Genomic DNA, 19,019 nt, shown 5'->3' with positions numbered 1-19,019 from the left:
TATACTAAAATACAAAGCTGCTAATCTCTTTTTAAAGGCTTTCAAAATCTCCTGAAGAGTGATAATTTGTTAATTAGCACATTCTCACTTTTTTTTCACATTTTTAAGCCAGTCAGCCATTCAATGTTTCTTTTTTTCTCCAGTGGTACATCAGTAAAATGAAATAGAATTGCAAGAACAATTACCACTGAAGCTATTACAAAAGGACTAAAAAAAAATACTGTACAAACACAAAAGAACATGCTCAAATTAGAAAAGGTGGGGAGACTTGGAATGATTAAGTAGAGAGAATTGCAAAATGAATTCAATTCTGTTACTTTATTTTTAACTAGCAGTTTCTACAAATTTTATATTTTCAAAACCACACCAAACTATGTTACTGCAAATTTACTAAATGATTGGGATTTGGTGCATTTTTCAAGCATCAATGGCTCTTTCTTGAAACAAAATTTTGTTCATTTAGCATGATGGGCGTTTGCCTATTCAATTCAAGGGAGTAGATATTGTGTATATGGTTGTGTTGATGCCAGTGATATTCCAAGGTGTTTTTTTTTTTTTTTATCTGCAGTGTTTAATCTAGTCATCTTTTCTCTCTCTGACAGTTACTGGAGGATATTCAGATGCCAATGAGTGATGAACATTTTAATCTATTAATTGAAAAAATAGGATTCCCAGTTGGAGGCTTGAGTTATCTTGATTTTGTAGCAATGTTTGAAGGTGAGCAAATACATGGCTAAGTAATGTATTGATTCTGAGATACGGATGTTGTGTCTACTTCTTGGCTTTTTAAAATCAGGGGGGGAAATTTAACTATTTTGTGATAAAAGCTGACCAAATATGTAATGCACTTGTCAAATTCCAGAGAAATAAATGAACAAGGAAGCATTCTGATTTGTTAGCTGGGATCAGCCCAGTGGTGGGTTGCCCCCGGTTCACACCGGTTCTATAGAACCGGTAGTAAAACCGGTGGGAGGCTCCGCCCACTGAACCTGACATCATCAAAACGCTTCTGCGCATGCGCAGAAGAGCGTGCGCACGGCCCCATTGCGAACTGGTAGTAAAGGTAAGTAGAAACCACCCCCGGATCAGCCAGCTGTGTGTGGTGTGGGAAACCCATAGTTTAGACAAGCTGGGAAGACAACTACTAGTGTTAGTCTTATCTTCTGAACTGAAAAGAAGAGAAACTGGCAATGGTCCTGTTTGGGTTACATTCTGTTCTGTCCGCAACTAAGAAACTCTATTCAAGAAGCAAACAAAAAAGAAAACCCACTAATCTCTTTCATTTCTTGTATTATGCAAAAAAAATAAAATAAGAGGGGGCCTCTTTTCAAACTAACATACATTTTATTAAAAGGCATCAGCTTCTGTGAGATGACAGGAACTTGGCTGAAGCTTCTCAGAACCTGGATATGACTAGGAAGGAATCAGCTTTATTGTACAACACAACTGGAGCCACTCCAAGGAGTTAATTGCCTTCTGACATCTTAGCGTCATATAGTTCTATATATCTGGTATCTCCTTGAAGCACTTTCTACAACACAAACTGATGGCTAAGGATGGCTGGTTCCAAATCAGAATCACATAAGCTGATGGCATCTAAAGATGGGTCTCTTAATGAGTGGGAAAGGTATCATGAAAAAAACCTGTGCTCTCCAAATTCCACAAATAGCTTTGGAGCAAGATTGAAGACAGATATGCTGTACCTTGGCTCAATTCTCTAATGCCAGCATTGTCGAGAATCAGACGCAGAGGTGAAATCCAGCAGGTTCTGACAGGTTCTGGAGAACTGGTAGCAGAAATTTTGAGCAGTTCGGAGAACCAGTAGCGGAAATTTTGAGTAGTTTGGAGAACCGGCATATATCACCTCTGGCTGGCTCCAGAGTGGGGTGGGAATGGGGATTTTGCAATATACTTTCCCCTGGAGTGGGGAGGGAATGGGGATTTTGCAGTATCCTTCCCCTGCCATACCCACCAAGCCACACCACGCCCACCAAGCCACGCTCACAGAACTGGTAGTAAAAAAAATTTGGATTTCACCACTGGTCAGAATCTTAGTAAGACCACACTTGGGATACCGCATCCAGTTCTGGTCATCACAATATAAAAGAAGAAAGATGTTGAGACTCTGGAAAGAGTGCAGGAAAGAGCAACAAAAATGATTAGGGGGTTGGAGGCTAAAACATATAAAGAACGGTTATAGGAATTGGGCATGTCTAGTCTAATGAAAAGAAGAACTAGAGGTGATAGCACTGTTCCAATATTCCGATATTTGAGGGGCTCCTACAAAGTGTGTGTCAAACTATTTTCCAAAGCACCGAAAGGCAAGACAAGAAACAATGGCTGGAACCTAACCAAGGTGAAAAGCAACCTAGAACTAAGGAGAAATTTCCTAATGGTGAGAACAATCAACCAATGGAATAGGTTCATACAGCTTTCTGAAGTTGTGGGTGCCCCCTCACTGAAAGAGACTGGACAGCCATTTGTCTGAAATAGTATAGCATCTCCTGCTCAAGCAGGGGGTTGGACTAGAAGACCTCCAAGGTCCCTTCAAACTCTTCCTTTGTTCTATGTATTACTTAAAACACCAGAGATTTGGGGTTTCTCTCGAACTGTCAACAAGCAAAATGTCTGAAGCAAATTATACATGTGCATATGCATACATACATGCAAACATTTTCCCATACAAACTGGATTTTTAAAATGTCATCACTTTGTGAAAATAATCCCCAGAGTACCAGCAGCCTTACTGCACCCATAACATACCCAGTTCTACAAGTGTTTTCTGTGAATGTTAGAGATTGTTTGTATATTTATTTTACTATTGTAGTTTTATTGTTAGCAGTCTTCATTGTGCTCAGCCTTACAGAATTCCTGTTAGCAATTATCGATTATACCGTAAGATAAAATGGCAATTAGAACAATCTTTTTTTAAAAAAAAAATCACACCATACAAATTAGCCAGAAAAACTCTACATATGAAAATTGGCCTAGGCCTAGGCCCGGGATATTTGTCGGACCCCCTGCAGCCAGCAACAATCCCCAATCGCCCGGTGCGTTCCCACAGACAGGGCCTCCTCAGGGTGCCGTCGGCCAGACAGTGTCGGCTGATGACCCCCAGGGGGAGAGCTTTCTCTGTGGGCGCACCCACCCTCTGGAACCAGCTTCCTTTGGAGCTCCAGATGGCCCCTGACCTTCGCTCGTTCCACCGTGATTTGAAGACCTGGTTGTTCCGCAGCTTGGACTGATGGCGGGGTGGGGGGTTAATGAATTTTTAAATTGTTTTAAATTGGGATTTTAATTTTATATTGGCAGGAATTATGCATTTTACCGTTGTGAGCCGCCCTGAGTCCTCGGAGATAGGGCGGCATACAAATTGCATCAAATAAATAAATAAATAAATAAATAAATAAATAAATAAATAAATAAATAAATAAAAGCATTTGCACAGAGAAAAACAATTCAGCTGCACAACACTGTCAAAAAATGCATTTTACAACATTCATTAGTTCAAACAAAATGACCTTTTGCCAAGCAGTAAAACTATAGCATCTTTTGCAGAAGTGCTTTAATTTCCCAGATTTCTGCACTGGACAAACACTTCCACTTCAATGTTGTGCTGATCATTGAATATTCAATATTATTCTCCATTCATGTCCCCCCTGTACTATGGCAAAGGTGTCTGTAGGGAAGAGATAAAGTCAAAATGGCAGGAGAAAATGTGAGATCAAAGCCTAGCTCTGATTTTACAGTTATATGTGGCACTTTAGGGGAATTGTCTTGCGGGGGAAATGACTCCTGTGGGACCAAAGTCCCTCCCTATGTTGCACAAAAGCCATTTGCAGGAGACAACCAGGAGCACAGGAGTCCTGTGTTGTCCTTCATGGTTTGTCTGGGTCTCCACCAGTGGCGGGATTCAAGTAATTTAACAACCGGTTCTCTGCCCTAATGATTTCTTCCAACAACCAGTTCATCAAACTGCTCAGAAAGTTAACAACCGGTTCTCCCGAAGTGGTGCGAACTGGCTGAATCCCATCACTGGTCCCCACTTCACCATGCAAAGAACAGATTTGGGCAACCTATATCTATCTTCTTTGAGGGAAATGCAGAGGGCCTTGGTTTCAAGTGGCTCAGCAGCAGCAGTGGGTTTCACATTTCGTTACCACTGGTTCGCCCCACGTGTGGGCACCCGTTTTGACTTGTGTGCACCTTCAGCACCCAGCCTTCTGTGTATGTGCTTTGCTCACACGCGTGCCTTCCGCACATGCGTCCAGCCTCAAAAACATGCCTAAATAGGACGGCATAGAGCCGAGGTGGCGGTTGGGGTGGGATGGGGGGGCAGGCCCACCCGCGATTTCACTACCGGTTCGGATGAACCGGTTCGAACCGGCTGAATACCACCTCTGCTCAGCAGCCTCATCTCACATAGGTCCTCTTGAGGAAGACACCAGGTGTTTGAGAGAACTACCTCAGTCTTGCAGGTATACCGAGTTAATGTCTACAGTTTATGAGCTTCACCAAAGGAATTAGGAGGGAGGGAGAGTGAGTGGGGAGGGAAGAGAGATTGGCTGGATTCAGATCTACACACAGAGAGGGGAATGGGTTTCTGTGAAAGATCTGCAGTAGGAAACCTATTTGCACGTACTTTGATACACCACAGAATCACTGAGATGAGAGTTCTATGTACTTTGCCTGACGCTGATGTACCCAACAAGATGCACGCAGATAATCAGTGCAAGTCCCTTTATTAAAAACTGCAAATTCAAAATGAAAGCTAAGGTGCATCAGGGGGAAACTTATATTCCCTATCAGATATAGTCACAGACACAATTTCAGTCCATGTTCCAGGCAAGGGGAAGATAAACTCCGACAGAAAAATGGAAAGAGGGACACAAATGTAAGGCAGAAAACCAGCATATAGCCCAAATCTGCAAAGATGAAGTCAGGAGAATGTACGGCTCAGAATGAACTAAGACTTGCAACAAGGTCAAAAATAATTTCAAAAAAGTTTCTTTCAACTAATAAAGAAGAAAGTCAAAGAAACCATTAGTCCACTAATGGGAGAAGATAGTGGATAGATAGCTACTTAATTCTTTCTTTGCATCTGTCTTCACACAAAAAGAAAAAATAGCCCAGCCTACCAAAAACAGAACTGTAAAAGACAGACTCGGAATTCAAATTAAAATAGGTAAGAAAATAGTAAGAGAAGACCTGTCCACTTTAGAGAAGTTCAGATCATCACAACCTGATGGATTACATCCCAGAACTCTAAAGGTTCTGATCTTGGAAGCATTGAACCATATCTTTCAAAGATATGTTCACATACCTTAAAGTTGCAGAGGTTGAGAAAGACTGGATTAAAGAAAGTAATGGGTCCATCTAATCGGTTGCATTGCTATTCACCAAAGGAATTAGGAGGGAGGGAGAGCGAGGGGGTCCATCTAATTGGCTGCATTGTTATATAGGGATCTGAACTATTGCTGTGTAGAGATCAACATATTGATCAATATGTACTACAGTTCTAATCAGGGGTGGGCTTCAAAAATTTTTGCAAGGGGTTCTCTGCCCGGTTGCTGGGTGGGCGTGGCCTTGGTGGGCATGGCTTAGTTGGCCTCCTGTACCACAGTGGGGGGCGTTTTTGCCCTCCCCAGGCTCCAGAGGCTTTTCTCAAACCTTCGGGAGGGCAAAAATGGCCTCCCCAGGCTCTGGAAGCCTTCCCGAACTTCCGATAGGCCTGTTTTTTACCCTTCCCAAGGCTCCACTCGTGCCCTGCACTTACCTGCATCCAAAATGGGCTGCGTGGGGACTCCTGGGAGGGTGGGGCAGGGTGGGCAGGGCCAGCCAGGAGTGCGATTTGGGGGTTCTCTGAACTGCACAGAATCTTAGCTAGAGGTTCTCCTGAACCCCCAGAAGCCCACCCCTGGTTCTAATGTCAGTTATTCAAATCTATGTCATGCAAAAGGATAACAGGGATTGTTATTGATATAATTCTTTCAGATTCCAGATTGTGTGGACCCTGTTCAAATCGCCGAGTCAATGCTAGCAAAAGTCATTTCATGTCTGCTGAAGAATGTCTCAGCCAGTATAGTGACAAGCTTGCAGAAGAATATGGGGTAATTACATTCAGATTTCTCATGATTATTAATTTTGTTCTGTTTGTTTGATTATTTATTTTCAAAGACAGGAAAATCAGGAAGTTCAGACTATTTCGAATGAATATAAAGGTTTATTGTAAGCTCATGCTCTCTACAAGAATCTGAACTACTAATGGTCAAAGCAAATTGGCAGTAGATCAAAGCCAATGGAATTCAAGGTGGGCTGGACTTAGATCTCTTGTGGGCATCAAGGGTTTGAGATAGATGACCCATTTGACCCCTCCCTCAGGCTCAGCCTGGTTATTTCCTACATCTACAGTATATAGCTACCCATATCATAGCAGTGACTCTGGACTCTATCAGAAAGGTATATGCAATCCACTTTCCTATAAGCCACCCAGAGTCTACTAAAGTGAGTGACCATAACAAAATTAATGAAATGAATGAATAAATGAGAACTCCGACAGAGCGGTATGTATGTTATATTATAAATATCTCTGGGTACAAAGTTTTATACATGACTTTCACTCCTGTGTTGTATGTGACAATTTAGCTATTTTCATATAGTTTATACTGTGTGTTTTTACTTATGTTGACCACTGGGATTAAAGCTAAAAAAACCCAGCCATATAATACACAAAATAAACTAATTTTATCATAATTTATAGAGAAATATTTGTGCACAACCAGTTCTAAAAAGAACAATGGGATATCGAAGGTTTTCCTTGCTTCCTTCTAAAGTTTCCCCGTTGTAAATTTAGATGCTCCATGCATCAGCCACAAATAGTCAGAAAGAGGAGTTGAGTTCAAAGCACTAAAAGTTTATTACATGCTACCTATACACAAGAAACTGATCATCTAATGGTCAAATCAAACTGATGGTAAATAAGAGTCAACAGAATTCACACGGAGCTGAACATAGCACTCTTGTGGATGCGTAAGGATTCCAAACTGATATGATCTCACCTTTGGGTTCCATTTGGTCATCTCCTACACCTACACACTTAACTCAAAGTTTGAAAACAACTCTACAGATTATTTTACACATTTTTAACTGTTTGGCTTTATGTTGATGGATGACTATACTGGCTGGGGAATTCTGGAAATTGGAGTATACATTGGTTGTATTCAATTGACAGAACATTTTCTTCATAAGCTATGGAGATATGGAGAACAGTGGTCTTCTGAATTATTGTGATCATTTTCTCCAAGGGTGGGCTTCAAAAATTTTAGCAAGGGGTTCTCTGCCTGGTTGCTGGGTGGCCGTGGCCATGATGGGCGTGGCCTAGTTGGCCTCCTGCACCACGGCAGGGAGGGTGGGTGTTTTTGCCCTGCCCGGGCTCCGGAGGCTTTCCTCAAGTCTCTGGGAGGGCGATAATGGCCTCCCCAGGCTCCGGAGGCCCTCTGGAGGCCAGAAACAGGCCCATTTCCGGCCTTCCTGAACTTCTGGTAGGCCCGTTTTTTGCCCTCCCCGAGCCTCCATGCGCGCTCTGCCCATTTTGCATCCAAAACGGGCCATGTGGGGACTCCTGGGAGGGGCAGGGCAGGGTGGGAGGGGCCAGCCAGGAGTGGGATTTGGGGGTTCTCCGAACTGCACAGAATCTTAGCTAGAGGTTCTCCCGAACCCCTGCGAATCCCTAGCAGCCCACCTCTGATTTTCTCTTGCTCTTAGATATCTCAGAAGATCTCTGAGGCCTATTTGAACAAATTCACAGCAGTAATTTTTTGCCGTGGGTTAGGATCTTCTTGATCATTTCATTCTGGGGTTTCAAAATGTTCCAGTGTTTATGAGGGAAGAACAGTAGCATCTCAATAAAAGCCTTTGGGAAAGAATCAGCATACAGCTGGAATTGATTGGATTGTTTAGGAGCAAATGAATTAAATAGGCATGTAAAGATAGTATATAAATAAACCCTTCAAACTTTTTTAAATTTAAGTTTATTTTGTAGTTTACAGTTTGTTGGAAGGAATCTTTTATGTCCTATTACAGATCTGCTTTCTATATGTGCAGTCTCATAATCTGAGTTGCCTGTTGCATTATTTTACAAAGAATAAACCAGTTTATTCTTTATAAAATTGGATTGAGTTGGTTCGACTGAAGCATACAACCAATGTATACTTCAACTTCCAGAATTCCCCAGCCAATACACTCATCTTAAAGTTATCAAGGTCTGAAAAATACTATGGTAGGGTGAACTATCTGCTAAGTGTTTACCAAATCATGTTTGCTGTTAGGTACATCTTTTTTGCATGTAAGAGACTCAACTATGCAATTTTTAAAAATAACATAGAGTGCTTAGATCAAATTAATCAGAATAAGGTAAAGGTAAAGGTTTCCCTCGCACATATGTGCTAGTCGTTCCCGACTCTAGGGGACAGTGCTCATCTCCCTTTCAAAGCTGAAGAGCCAGCACTGTCCGAAGACGTCTCTGTGATCATGTGGCCGGCATGACTAAACGCCAAAGGCTCACGGAATGCTGTTACCTTCCCACCAAAGGTGGTCCCTAATTTTCTACTTGCACTTTTTACATGCTTTTGAACTGCTAGGTTGGCAGAAGCTGGGACAAGTAACAGGAGCTCACCCTGTTACGTGGCACTAGGGATTCGAACCGCTGAACTGCCGACCTTTCAATCGACAAGCTCAGTGTCTTAGCCACTGAGCCACCACGTCCCTATTCCAAATAGGATACACTATTAAAAACTTCTATATGGTTGTCTATACTGTCTTGAAAAGAAAACATTCAGATTTCCCATGTGTCCTGTTTCCTAAATAGTTTTAAATTTATAATCCAGCAAAAATACTTTTAGCTGAAGAGTTAATGTTATAGTATAAAATAGTGTATAGTATAGTACAGTAATGGCTAACCTTTTTGCCATCGCGTGCCAGGAGCAGGGGGAGCGCGGGGGGGTGTCACGTGCATGCGTGCCCACACTCATAATTCTATGCGCCCCGTGCATGCGCATGCCATCCCCCCACACTCCCCACGCTCCTGGCACGTGATGGCCCAGTGGGCCCGTTTTTCTCTCTCCCCAGGCTCCAGAGCCTTTCTAGGAGTCTAGGGAGGGCGAAAACGGCCTTACCCACCCCCGGACACCCTCCGGAGGCCGGAAACGGCCTGTTTGCCAACTTCCGGAAGTTGGCAAACTTGTTCATTTTCGGCCTCTGGAGGGCCTCTGGGGGGATGGGGAAGGCTGTTTTCGCCCTCCCCAGACTCCTAGAAAGGCTCTGGAGCCTGGGGAGAGAAAAAAACTGGGCTTCCCTACCACCCCCCAGGCCCTCCGGAGGCAGGAAACAATCTGTTTCCCTACTTATGGTGGGTCCAGAAAGCCCAAAAGTCAGCTGGCGCGCGTCAGAGCTGAGCTCTTGTGCCCACCAATATGGCTACATGTGCCATCCGTGGCACGCGTGCCATAGGTTTGCCATCACGGGTATAGTATATGGCATAATATTGTTTCTCTGAGTAGAAAAGAAAAGTTGATCCAATTTTGATACTCAGTTGGATATTCCCTACTAGGATGCATACATTGCCTTCCGTAAAATAGATAGAAACAACGATGGTGTAGTCACAATGCTTGACTTCCGACGCCTGCTGGACAGTTTCATGATCAGCATGACAGATGAGGAATACGTGCGTCTTCTTGGTATCTTGGGAATGAATGAGACCTCCACGCTGAATTATCCGGAATTCCTTCAGTTGTTCCAAACTCACACAACTAAAGAGATGCGTCCTTGGTTGACCACATCTTACAAGTAAGAAGAAATTTGGTTTATTTTGATTTACATTTTCATTACATTATCACTTAATTTGTTCTGACGTTTGCAGGCAATACAATGGTTACTGGCTTCATTTGAGTTAGTGATGAGTCTGCATATGGAAGATTGAACAACTGGCCCCCTACAGGGGTGGGTTCTACTTACCTTTACTACCGGTTCGCAACGGGGCCGTGCGCAGTAGCGTTCTGAGGATGTCAGGGTCAGTGGGCGGAGCCTCCCACCGGTTTTATAGAACTGGTGCGAACCGGGGGCGACCCACCACTGGCCCCCTAGTGCAGTTGTAACAATTGGAAGCGGAACATGCTTAAAACTGTAAAGATGAGAGTGAATTTTAGGAGGGGCCCTTCTATTTTACAACCTCTTACTGTATTTGACAGCACTGTATCAGCAGTAGAATTTTTTCAAGTTTTGGGGTCCTATAATCTCCCAGAACTTGAAATGGACATTCAACATTAGAATCGTAATTTAAAACGCACAACGAAGAATATTATTCCTGTGTGAACTCAGGAAGTTCAGATTGCCCCGGGAGCTGTTAATACAGTTTTACAGAAGAATTATTAAGTCTGTTATTTGCACTTCTATAACTGTCTGGTTTGGTACAGCAACCAAACAAATAGGTACAGCGTTCAACGGATAAGTTAAGACTGCAGAAAGAACATTTGCAACCTACTTGCCTTCAATAAAATTCCTAGGGTCAGAAGGAGGGTAAGAAGATATCTGCAGACTCCTCACATCCTGGATATAAACTGTTTTTCAACTCCTTCTCTCAAGATGGCGCTATAAGGCGTTGCATGCCAAAATTTATTTATTTATTATTTATTAATTAAATTTCTATACCGCCCTTCTCCAATAGGACTCAGGGCGGTGCACAGCCAAGATAAAAACAAAGCATACAAAATTTAAGAACAGTATTAAAATAATTAAATATTTTGGCCGAAATTAAGATAACCCAATTTAAAATCAATTTAAAATTTAACTCAGGCCAGCCCAGCTTGTTGAAATAAATAGGTTTTCAGGGCCCGACGAAAAATCCGGAGGTCTGTTATTATACGTAACTCTGGGGGAAGGTTGTTCCAGAGGGTGGGCGCCGTCACAGAGAAGGCTCTCCCCCTGGGGGTCGCCAGCCGACATTGTCTGGCGGACGGCACCCTGAGGAGGCCCACTCTGTGCGAGCGTACTGGCCGGTGGGAGGCTATTGGTGGCAGAAGGTGGTCTCGTAAATACCCCGGCCCTAAGCCATGGAGCGCTTTAAAGGTGGTCACCAACACCTTGAAGCGCACCCGGAAGACCACTGGGAGCCAGTGCAGCTCGCGCAGGAGAGGTGTCACATGGGAGCGCCTCGTCGCCCCCATAATCCCCCGCGCGGCCGCGTTCTGGACCAGCTGGAGCCTCCGGGTGCACCCCAGGGGGAGCCCCATGTAGAGAGCGTTGCAGTAGTCCAGGCGGGAAATGACTAGTGCCTGAGTGACTGTGCGTAGAGAGTCCCGATCTAGAAAGGGGCGCAGCTGGCGTATCAGGCGAACCTGATAAAAAGCCCCCCTGGCCACGGCCGTCAAATGATCTTCTAAAGACAGCCGTGCGTCCAGGAGGACGCCCAAGTTGCGAGCCCTCTCCGTGGGGGCGAGTGATTCGCCCCCAATAGCCAGCGATGGCGTCAGCTGGCTATATCGGGACGCTGGAAGCCACAGCCACTCGGTCTTGGAGGGGTTGAGTCGGAGCCTGTTTCTCCCCATCCAGGCCCGCACGGCCTCCAGACACTGGGACATCACTTCAAGGGCATCGTTGGGGTGGCCTGGGGTGGAGATGTACAGCTGGGTGTCATCAGCGTACTGATGGAACTCCACCCCAAAGCCACGGATGATCTCACCCAGCGGCTTTACATAAATGTTGAACAGAAGGGGCGAGAGGACCGACCCTTGTGGCACCCCACAAGCAAGGTGCCTCGGGGTCGACCGCTGCCCCCCCGTCAACACAGATTGCGACCGGTCAGAGAGGTAGGAGGAGAACCACCGCAGAACGGTGCCCCCCACCCCCAACCCCGCCAACCGGTGCAACATGATACCATGGTCGATGGTATCAAAAGCCGCTGAGAGGTCTAACAGGACCAGGACAGAGGAGCAACCCCTATCCCGAGCCCTCCAGAGATCATCCACCAACGCGACCAATGCCGTTTCCGTGCTGTACCCAGGCCGGAAGCCGGACTGGAGCGGGTCTAGATAGACAGCTTCATCCAGGTACCGGGGAAGCTGTTGCGCCACCACACTCTCAACAACCTTCGCAACAAAGCGAAGGTTGGAGACTGGACGATAGTTAGCCAAAACAGCCGGATCCAGAGAGGGCTTCTTGAGGAGGGGCCTCACAACCGCTTCTTTCAAAGCGGCCGGCAGGACCCCCTCACTCAAAGAAGCGTTAACAATCTTCTGGAGCCAGCCTCGTGTCACCTCCCGGGAAGCCAGTACCAACCAGGAGGGACACGGGTCCAATAAACATGTGGTCGCGTTCAGCCGTCCCAGGACCCTGTCCATGTCCTCGGGAGCCACAGGATCGAACTCCCCCCAGATAACACTCTCAAGACCGGCCTCAGTCATCCCGTCCGGACATACCCAGTCAGAGGCCAGTCCTTCCCGAATCTGAGCGATTTTGTCATACAGATACTGCACAAAGTCCTCGGCTCGGCCCTGCAAGGGGTCATCCCGCGCTTCCAGATGGAGGAGGGAGCGGGTCACCCTAAACAGGGCGGCCGGGCGATTATCTGATGACGCGATAAGAGCGGCAAAATAACTAGATTTCGCCGCTTTTATCGCCACTAGGTAGGTCTTAATATGAGACCTCGCCAGTGTTCGGTCGGATTCGGAGCGACTGGTCCTCCAACTACTCTCCAGGCGTCTTTTCCGGCGCTTCATCTCCCTAAGCTCCTCGGAGAACCAAGGAGCTAGGTGAGTTCGGTGCCGGGTCAGAGGCCGCAAAGGCACGACACGGTCCAAGGCCCCGGCAGCCGCACTATCCCAGGCGGCCACCAGGTCCTCAGTCGAGTCGTGAGCCAGAGTCTCAGGAAATGGCCCAAGCTCCATCTGGAACCTATCAGGGTCCATCAGGCGCCTGGGGCGGAACCACCTGGTCGGTCCCGCCTCCCTGCGGCGGGGTGCGGCGGTTAGAAAGTCCAGTCGAAGGAGCGAGTGGTCAGACCATGACAAGGGTTCGATGACTATATCCCCTGTATCAAGGCCACTCAACCACTGACCAGAGACAAAAACTAAGTCCAGAGTGTGTCCACCCGTGTGAGTGGGGTCATGAATTAACTGAGTAAGGTCCATGGCCGTCATGGAAGCCATGAACTCTCGAGCCACCTCAGACGTTTCGCCGACAGATGGCAAGTTGAAATCCCCCATGACTAAAAGTCTGGGGGTACCAACCGCCACCTCAGCTATGACGTTGAGCAGCTCGAGCAGGGCCGTTGCCACGCGGCAGGGAGCCAGGTACGTGATCAACAAGCCCATCTGTACTCCACGACCCCACCTCACAAAAAGGGACTCACATCCGGCTATCTGTGGAACAGTGGTCTCCCTCGGATCAAGACTTTCCTTTATAATAACCGCCACCCCCCCGCCCCTGCCCTGAGCTCTCGGCTGATGGAATGCTCGGAAACCTGGTGGGCACATATCCACGAGGGGAACCCCCCCCTCATGGCCCAACCAAATAACCAAAATAATTAGACACAGGGACAGTTTTTTCCCTCATGCCATCACTCTGCTCAACACCTAATTCTCTCAGTGTTGCTTTATTTCTATTAACCCATGTAGTGTGATTATAGTATTATTATCTTTTCTTATTATCTTCTTTTCTCCCCTTTTATTGGTATTATTATTATGATTGATCTTTAATTTGATTCACAGTCGGGAACTGGTAAAAACTTAACAGTTCAAGTCCTAACTAAGGACCTAAGAGCTGTTAAGGTAACATCTGAGTATATAGGCAGATATGATGATGATGATGATGATGATGATGATGATGATGATGATGATGATGATGCTTTGCATGTACAGCAAGTGCTTCTGTATCGGAGACAAATTTCTTGTGTGCTTAATCACACTTGGGCAAATAAAGTATTCAATACGATTCAGTTCAATTCAATTCATTATATTAATCTGAAATAAATTAATATTGGATGCAAGAAATGTTATGTGGGATACTATGACATAAAGTAATTTAGGATGCAAAATATTTCAAGATAGAATCAGAACATCGTTTTGTTCTTTTTGGTAGGAATTTAAGCATATTAGACAGTGTATTGATGAATATATGAATAATGACAAATGAAGGAGTGTATTTTTGCTTTCTAAATACTTATTAATGTTTCAAAAATGAAGCATTTCCATAATTATCTTTTTCAGATCTTACATACAGAATTTTTAAAAGTAATTGTCAGCTCCACCAAGTAGACTAGGAATAAATTCGACAGGAAGGTTAGGGCTACTTTTATTGAGAGATAACAATAAAATCTTGAACTCTGATTGTGCTGGGTCTTCCCCTTCTTATGCCTACAAGAAATAGAAGAATAGAATAGAATAGAATAGAATAGAATAGAATAGAATAGAATAGAATAGAATAGAATAGAATAGAATAGAATAGAATAGAATAGAATAGAATAGAATTCTTTATGGGCCAAGTGTGATTGGACACACAAGGAATTTGTCTTTGGTGTATATGCTCTCAGTGTACATAAAGAGCATAAAATACATTCATCAAGAATTAAAAGATACAACACTTAGTGATAGTCAAGGTTACTAATAAGCTATCAAATCGTACTAGGAAACAAATAAAAATAAAATAAAATAAAAGATACAAGCAACATGGTTATAGTAATAAGTGGAAAGAGATAGATACTAGTAAGGAAGAGAAGAATAATAGTAATACAGTCTTAGTCAATTATTTGACAGTGTTGTGGAATGGCATTCGGGAAAAAACTGTCCTTGTGTTTAGTTGTTCTGGTGTGCAGTGCCTTGTAACATCATTCTGAGGGTAGAAGTTGAAACAATTTATGTCCACGATGTGAGGGGTCTGTAGATATTTTCACAGCCCTCTTTTTGACTCGTGCAGTATACAGGTCCTCAATGGAAGGCAGGTTGATAGCAATTGTTTTTTGTGCAGTTCTAATTATCCATTGAAGTCTGTGTCTGTCTTGTTTGGTTGCAGAGCCAAACCAGACAGTTATGGAGCTACAGATGACAAACTCAATACTTCCTCTGTAGAACTGGATGTAGAATTAGGGAGTCATCTGCCTGAGTGTATGCATCTGCCTGAGTGTATGCAAGATGGCCGCTCTCAGCTGAGCGGCGGCGATGCCGGGGGGAATATTCCCAGCTTTTTGGGGGTTTCGGGGTCCAGACCAGCTAGTTATGCCCCATGCCCGGTGAGGGGAGCTTCTCACCAATCTCTTCTGACCTCTTGAGAGCTCGTTGCTCTCCAGGACGCGACGGCCAAGACAAGGGTGGAGGCGGCTATGCTGCAGCTTTGCAGCTGGGTGAGAGTGGCCTCGGCGTCTCCCCGCGGCCGCCGGGCTGGCGGAACGGCAGCGACGGCATTGGTGATGCTTCCCCTCATTGGGGCTCCAAGGGAATCCGTGGGGATGGCAAGAGTTCCTGCGAGACCCAGCAGTGGATGGAGGTGACTTCGGAGGGCTGGCCGTGAAAGATCTCTTGCCAGGTCTTCTGTTACTCGTGTGGTCTATTAGCCTCTGTGAGGCTATTTATCATCTGGAGGTGGCCTCTGAACAATGTGACATCTGCCTCCCATGGACTTTTTTATGGCCTCCTGATTCGCTTAAGGTGCAGCCACCGGAGTCTCTTCCTGGCCCGTGGTCTTGCAGATTGGTGGTTGTCATCAATGCTTCCCAATTGTAGAAGGATATACCCTGGATCTCAAGTCTGGTATGGAGTCGGACAATGACTGCAGTTCTTGGCCCTTCCTGGCGGCTGGTGTCGACATCTGGCCCTGAAATGGCTTAAGACTCCATCCACTGCTGTGAGAGAGCAGTGGAGTTTATTGACTTGGACCTGACTGGATACCCCTTTTCCGGAACTTGGACCAACTTGATTAACCCCCTGGCCGTGGGCTTCCCCCGATTATTTAGATGTATTCGCCAGCGGAGCTTCTTATTCTGTGAGATTCCTCCCTCTTGCAGGTGTGGCCCTCCACTCTATCGAGGGCCTACCTTTATGATGGGCTTTGGCACCCCGAGAGGTGGCATGTTGCAAAAAGGGGATTGAGGGGTTTTCTGGGGAAATTTTTAGATAGATTTTTAAGGGGTTCTAGGGGGCAGGAAGGTTGTGTGGGTTTGGGGGTTAACTCACAGGGGGAGGGGTCTGCCCAGCTGCCAGTTGGGCCATGGAGGGTGTGGATTCCGGGGGTAAGGGGGGCATTAGAGTTCATTCTGCTGAGGACTTTTCTATCAATACGCTGAGTGGGAGGGGCAGATATGGCGGGAGCAGGGGGCCATATCATGTGGTGGAGGCGCACACTCGCTATCTTCGAGTGGTGGCACACCCTGGTACCCATAGCCCTTCTCGTTCCTCAGGTTGTTCAGACTGTCAGGGCCCGAGCCTTTGGCTGTTGTTGTGCAATGCCAGGTCCGTGGTAAATAAAGCCCCCCTCATTTGCAATCTTATTCAGGAGGGGGGAGCGGACCTGGCAGATATTACAGAGACCTGGTTGGGCCAGGAGGGGGGAGTTCCCCTCGTAGATATGTGCCCACCAGGCTTCCATGCATTCCATCAGCCGAGAGCTCAGGGCAGGGGTGGGGGCGTGGCGGTTATTATAAAGGAAGGTCTTGATCGAGGGAGACCACTGTTCCACAGATAGCCGGATGTGAGTCCCTTCTTGTGAAGTGGGGCCGTGGAGTGCAGATGGGCTTGTTGATCACGTACCTGGCTCCCTGCCATGTGGCAATGGCCCTGCCTGAGCTGCTCAATGTCATAGCTGAGGTGGCGGTTGATACCCCCAGACTTTTGGTCATGGGGGATTTCAACCTGCCATCCATCGGTGAAACATCTGAGGTGGCTCGGGAGTTCATGGCTTCCATGATGGCCATGGACCTGAGTCAGTTAATTCATGGCCCTACTCACATGGGTGGGCACACTCTGGACTTAGTTTTTATCTCTGGACAGTGGTCGAGTGGCCTTGATACAGGAGATATAGTCATCATGGTCTGACCACTCGCACCTTCGACTTGACTTTCTAACTGCTACACCCTGCCGCAGGGAGGCGGGACCAACTAGATGGTTCCGCCCCAGGTGCCTGATGGATCCTGATAGGTTCCAGATGGAGCTTGGGCCATTTCCTGAGACTCTGGCTCATGACTCGGCTGAAGACCTGGTGGTCGCCTGGGACAGTGCGGCCGCCGGGGCTTTGGACCACGTTGTGCCTTTGTGGCCTCTAACCCGGCACTGAACTCACCTAGCTCCTTGGTTCTCCGAGGAGCTGAGGGAGATAAAGCGCCGGAAAAGATGCCTGGAGAGCAGTTGGAGGACCAGCCGTTCCGAATCCGACCGAACACTGGTGAGGTCTCATATTAAGACCTACCTAGTGGCGATAAAAGCGGCAAAATCTAGTTATTTTGCCGCTCTTATTGTGTCATCGGATAATCGCCCAGCCGCCCTGTTTAGGGTGACCCGCTCCCTCCTCCATCTGGGAGTGCGGGATGATCCCTTGCAGGGTCGAGCTGAGGATTTTGTACAGTATCTGTATGATAAGATTGCTCAGATTCGGGAAGGCCTGGCCTCTGACTGGGTAAGTCCGGACGGGATGATTGAGGCAGGTCTTGAGAGTGTTATCTGGGAGGAGTTTGATCCTGTGGCTCCCGAGGACGTGGACAGGATTCTGGGACGGCTGAACGCGACCACATGTTTATTGGACCCATGTTCCTCCTGGTTGGTGCTGGCTTCCTGGGAGGTTACACGAGGCTGGCTCCAGAGGATTATTAATGCTTCTTTGAGCGAGGGTGTCCTGCCGGCCGCCTTGAAAGAAGCGGTGGTGAGGCCCCTCCTCAAGAAGCCCTCTCTGGATCCGGCTGTTTTGGCTAACTATTGTCCAGTCTCCAACCTTCGTTTTATTGCAAAGGTTGTTGAGAGTGTGGTGGTGCGGCAGCTTCCACAGTACCTGGATGATGCTGTCTATCTAGATCCACTCTAGTCCAGCTTCAGCCTGGGCACAGCACAGAAACGGCATTGGTCGCGTTGGTGGATGATCTCTGGAGGGCTCGGGATAGGGGTTGTTCCTCTATCCTGGTCCTGTTAGATCTCTCAGCAGCTTTTGATACCATTGACCATGGTATCATGTTGCACCGGTTGGAGGGGTTGGGGGTGGGGGGCACCGTTTTGTGGTGGTTCTCCTCCTATCTCTCTGACCAGTCGCAATCTGTGTTGGCAGGGGGGCAGCGGTCGACCCCGAGGCGCCTTGTTTGTGGGGTGCCACAAGGGTCGGTCCTCTCGCCCCTTCTGTTCAACATTTATGTAAAGCCGCTGGGTGAGATCATCCGTGGCTTTGGGGTGGAGTTTCATCAGTACGCTGATGACATTCAGCTGTACATCTCCACCCCAGGCCACCCCAACGATGCCCTTGAAGTGATGTCCCAGTGCCTGGAGGCTGTGCGGGCATGGATGGGGAGAAACAGGCTCCGACTCTACCCTTCCAAGACCAAGTGGCTGTGGCTTCCGGCGTCCCGATATAGCCAGCTGGTGCCATCACTGGTTATTGGGGGCGAATCACTGGCCCCCACGGAGAGGGCTCTCAACTTGGGCATCCTCCTGGATGCACGGCTGTCTTTAGAAGAGCATATGACGGATGTGGCCAAGGGGGCTTTTTATCAGGTTCGCCTGATACACCAGTTGCGTCCCTTTCTGGATCGGGACTCCCTACGCACGGTCACTCAGGCACTCGTCACTTCCCGCCTAGACTACTGCAATGCTCTCTACATGGGGCTCCCCTTGGGGTGCATCCGGAGGCTCCAGTTGGTCCAGAATGCGGCTGCACGGGAGATTATGGGAGCGACGGGGCACTCCCATGTGACACCTCTCCTGCGCGAGCTGCACTGGCTTCCGGTGGTCTTCTGGGTGCGCTTCAAGGTGTTGGTGACCACCTTTAAAGCGCTCCATGGC

At 46.9% G+C, this 19,019-nt stretch overlaps 1 protein-coding gene across 4 annotated transcripts in view; it reads left to right on the top strand.

Moving 5' to 3' along the window:
• Positions 1–19,019, top strand: part of EFCAB6 (EF-hand calcium binding domain 6) — a 157,401-nt gene that overhangs the window by 79,911 nt on the left and 58,471 nt on the right. For all 4 annotated transcript variants that reach the window (XM_034442018.3, XM_087873287.1, XM_034442017.3 and 1 more), the window contains exons 17-19: positions 603–717; positions 5,995–6,110; positions 9,608–9,843. In XM_034442018.3, coding sequence (XP_034297909.2) covers positions 603–717; positions 5,995–6,110; positions 9,608–9,843 — 467 coding nt within the window. The remainder of the gene's footprint in view (positions 1–602; positions 718–5,994; positions 6,111–9,607; positions 9,844–19,019) is intronic.

This window comes from Pantherophis guttatus, chromosome 7 (assembly GCF_059756535.1).
Source record: "Pantherophis guttatus breed Tessera chromosome 7, ASM5975653v1, whole genome shotgun sequence".
Taxonomy (NCBI): domain Eukaryota; kingdom Metazoa; phylum Chordata; class Lepidosauria; order Squamata; family Colubridae; genus Pantherophis; species Pantherophis guttatus.
The sequence above is the reverse complement of the archived record's forward strand: the minus strand, read 5'-3'. Positions and strand labels throughout refer to the sequence as shown.